This window comes from Rhinopithecus bieti, unplaced genomic scaffold, assembly GCF_001698545.2.
Source record: "Rhinopithecus bieti isolate Rb0 unplaced genomic scaffold, ASM169854v2 scaffold_11744, whole genome shotgun sequence".
Classification (NCBI taxonomy): Eukaryota; Metazoa; Chordata; class Mammalia; order Primates; family Cercopithecidae; genus Rhinopithecus; species Rhinopithecus bieti.
The window spans coordinates 274,725-277,658 of record NW_016807094.1 but is presented as its reverse complement, the minus strand read 5'-3'; the positions used below and the strand labels follow the sequence as shown (position 1 = coordinate 277,658).

The 2,934-nt window shown below is 48.8% G+C and overlaps 2 protein-coding genes across 5 annotated transcripts in view; one reads left to right on the top strand and one right to left on the bottom strand.

Moving 5' to 3' along the window:
- NT5C3B (5'-nucleotidase, cytosolic IIIB) overlaps nt 1-2,934 on the bottom strand; it is a 29,754-nt gene that overhangs the window by 18,670 nt on the left and 8,150 nt on the right. The window lies entirely within an intron of this gene.
- KLHL10 (kelch like family member 10) overlaps nt 507-2,934 on the top strand; it is a 23,262-nt gene continuing 20,834 nt past the window's right edge. The window contains exon 1 of the mRNA XM_017880129.1: nt 507-853. Within this exon, the coding sequence (XP_017735618.1) occupies nt 660-853 (194 nt within the window). The 5' untranslated portion in view covers nt 507-659. The remainder of the gene's footprint in view (nt 854-2,934) is intronic.

Here is a 2,934-nt window from a genome sequence, read left to right as displayed (position 1 = left end):
CGTGATCCGCCCGTCTCGGCCTCCCAAAGTGCTGGGATTACAGTCTTGAGCCACCGCGCCCGGCCAATTTTTCTATTTTTAGTAGAGAGGAGGTTTCACCATGTTGGCCAGGATGGCCTCCATCTCTTGACCTCGTGATCTGCCCACCTCATGCTGGGATTACAGGCATGAGCCACCGCACCTGGCCTAAGAAATAAATTTAATCAGCTTTACTTCTCCCTTCAGTCTCAACTGACTTGGATTTCCTTGAGTTCGGTGTCTAGGGAGCCAAGTGTTGGGCTGTGGAAGGTAGATGGATGCTCCAGGGATAGAGACCTGTATCAGGTGAGTAACAGGAGCTGAAATCAATAAACACTCAGTGGTCACGGTTCTGTTCTGAGTTCGAGGACACAGAAAGAGGCATGAGGTGGTTTTCAGCCTAAGTGGGGTGGTAGGGGAGAGGAGAAGGAAGTGGACAAGTCCAGGAGGCAGTTCCAGAACCTGAGAGCACAATCCTGCGTGATCTCACTGCAGGGCCAGGATTCTGGAACTTGAGTTGCCTGATAGACCCTATACGAAAGATGTAGTAGGGAAAAGAAGCGACAGCTGGCTAAAGGGGCCCCCCACAACCCTCCCCGACACCCTAGGAGAGCAGCCTGTCTCCGCTGTCCCAGGGTGCCATGGAGATGGAGAGCGCGGCGGCCTCCACACGTTTCCACCAGCCTCACATGGAGAGGAAGATGAGTGCGATGGCCTGTGAGATCTTCAACGAGCTTAGACTAGAGGGCAAGCTCTGCGACGTGGTCATCAAGGTCAATGGCTTTGAGTTCAGTGCCCATAAGAACATCCTTTGTAGCTGCAGTTCCTACTTTAGGTATAACAGGGTTGCCAAATTAAGCCAAAGGGGTAACTGGGCTCATTTTGAGACACTTTGATCCATTTTCTGGTTCCCACCCCACCACCTTAACTTTAGGGACACTGTCAAAGCTCTGAGCTCCTTAAAAAAAATTTTTTTTTAAATTTTTTAGAGATAAGCTCTCATTCTTTCACCCAAGCTGGAGTGCAGTGATGCAGTCATAGCTCACTGCAGCCTTAAACTGCTGGGCTCAAAGGATCCACCTACCCCAGCCTCCCAAGTAGCTAGGTCTACAGGCACATGCCGCTACATCCGGCTACTTTTGAAATGTTCTATAGAGATGGAGTCTCGCTATGTTGCCCAGGCTGGTCTTGAACTCCTGCCCAAAGCAATCCTCCTGCCTCAGTCTCCCAAAGTGCTGGGATTACCACCATGCCTGGCCAACTCTGTGGTCCAGGCAGGAGCTCCTGCCTGGCTCCTTTGCCTTCTGAAGAGGCATGACTAGGGTCAGGGCCTTTTTTCTCTGATTTTTCTGTTTTTTTTTTTTTTTTTTTTTTTTTTTTTTTTTTTTTTTTTTTTTGAGACGAGTCTCACTCTGTTACCTGGACTGGAGTGCAATGGCACCATCTCAGCTCACTGCAACCTCCGCCTCCCCATTTCAATCCATTCTCCCACCTCAGCTTCCTGAGTAGCTGGGATTACAGGTGCCCCACACCACGCCAGGCTAATTTTTGTATTTTTAGTAGAGACAGGGTTTTGCCATGTTGCTCAGGCTGGTCTCAAACTCCTGACCTCAGGTGATCTGCCCATTTTGACCTCCCAAAGTGCTAGGATTATAGGCATTAGTCACCACGCCTGGCAAGATCTGATTTTTCTTTTTTTGAGATGGAGTCTCGCTTTGTCCCCCAGGCTGGAATGCAGTGGTGTGATTTCGGTTCACTGCAACCTCTGCCTCCCGGGCTCAAGCGATTCTCCTGCCTCAGTCTCCCAAGTAGCTGGAATTACAGGCTCCCACCACCATGCCCAGCTAATTTTTGTATTTTTAGTAGAGACAGGGTTTCACCATGTTGGTCAGGCTGGTCTGGAATACCTGATCTCGTGATCCACCTGCCTTGGCTTCCCAAAATGCTGGGATTACAGGCGTGAGCCACCGCGCCCGGCCTTTAAGATCTGATTTTTCAACTGGATTTCAACTAACTATTGGTGGGCTTTCATCTTTGATTCTCACCTAAACCAACCTTTGGGAAGGTTGGACATCCCTCCTGGATTTCAGATGACAATGCTACTTCAGGGACCCCCCCTCTACTCCTATCCCAATAGAGACCTTTTCAAACAGGGTGATAAATTAACAAGGATTAAGGGGATGGGAAGGAGGATGAGGAGGAAACACCTGGGAAATAACAGAAGGAAAAGGGAGTTTGGGCTAAAACCATTGTAACCCAGGAGGTAGAAGGGCTATTTTGTTCATGAGCTGAAAATGTTTGAGTAATCAATTCCAATGAAGATATGATCAGTATATCCTACCTGTTGCTAAAACTTCTCATTCATGTAGACCCTAGAGCAGAGTCCACAATTTAATTTTTATTTTTATTATTTTGAGATGGAGTCTTGCTCTGTCACCCAGGCTGGAGTGCGGTGGCACAATCTCGGCTCACTGCAACCTCGACCTCTCGGGTTCAAGCGATTCTCCTGCCTCAGCCTCCCGAGTATCTGGGATTACAGCTGTCTGCCACCACATCTGGCTAATTTTCTTTTCTTCTTCTTTTTTTTTTTTTTTTGAGAGGGAGTTTTGTTCTTGTCACCCAGGCTGGAGTACAATGGCGTGATCTCAGCTCACTGAAACCTCTGCCTCCTGAGTTCAAGCAATTCTCCTGCCTCAGTCTCCTGAGTAGCTGGGGTTACAGATGCCTGCCACCACACCCAGCTAATTTTTTTGTATTTATAGTTGAGACGGGGTTTCACCATGTTGGCCAGGCTGGTCTTGAACTCCTGACTTCAGGTGAATGGTGTGAACCTGAGAGGCGGAGCTTGCAGTGAGCCGAGATGGCGCCACTGCACTCCAGCCTGGGCAACAGAGCGAGACTCCATCTCAAAAAAAA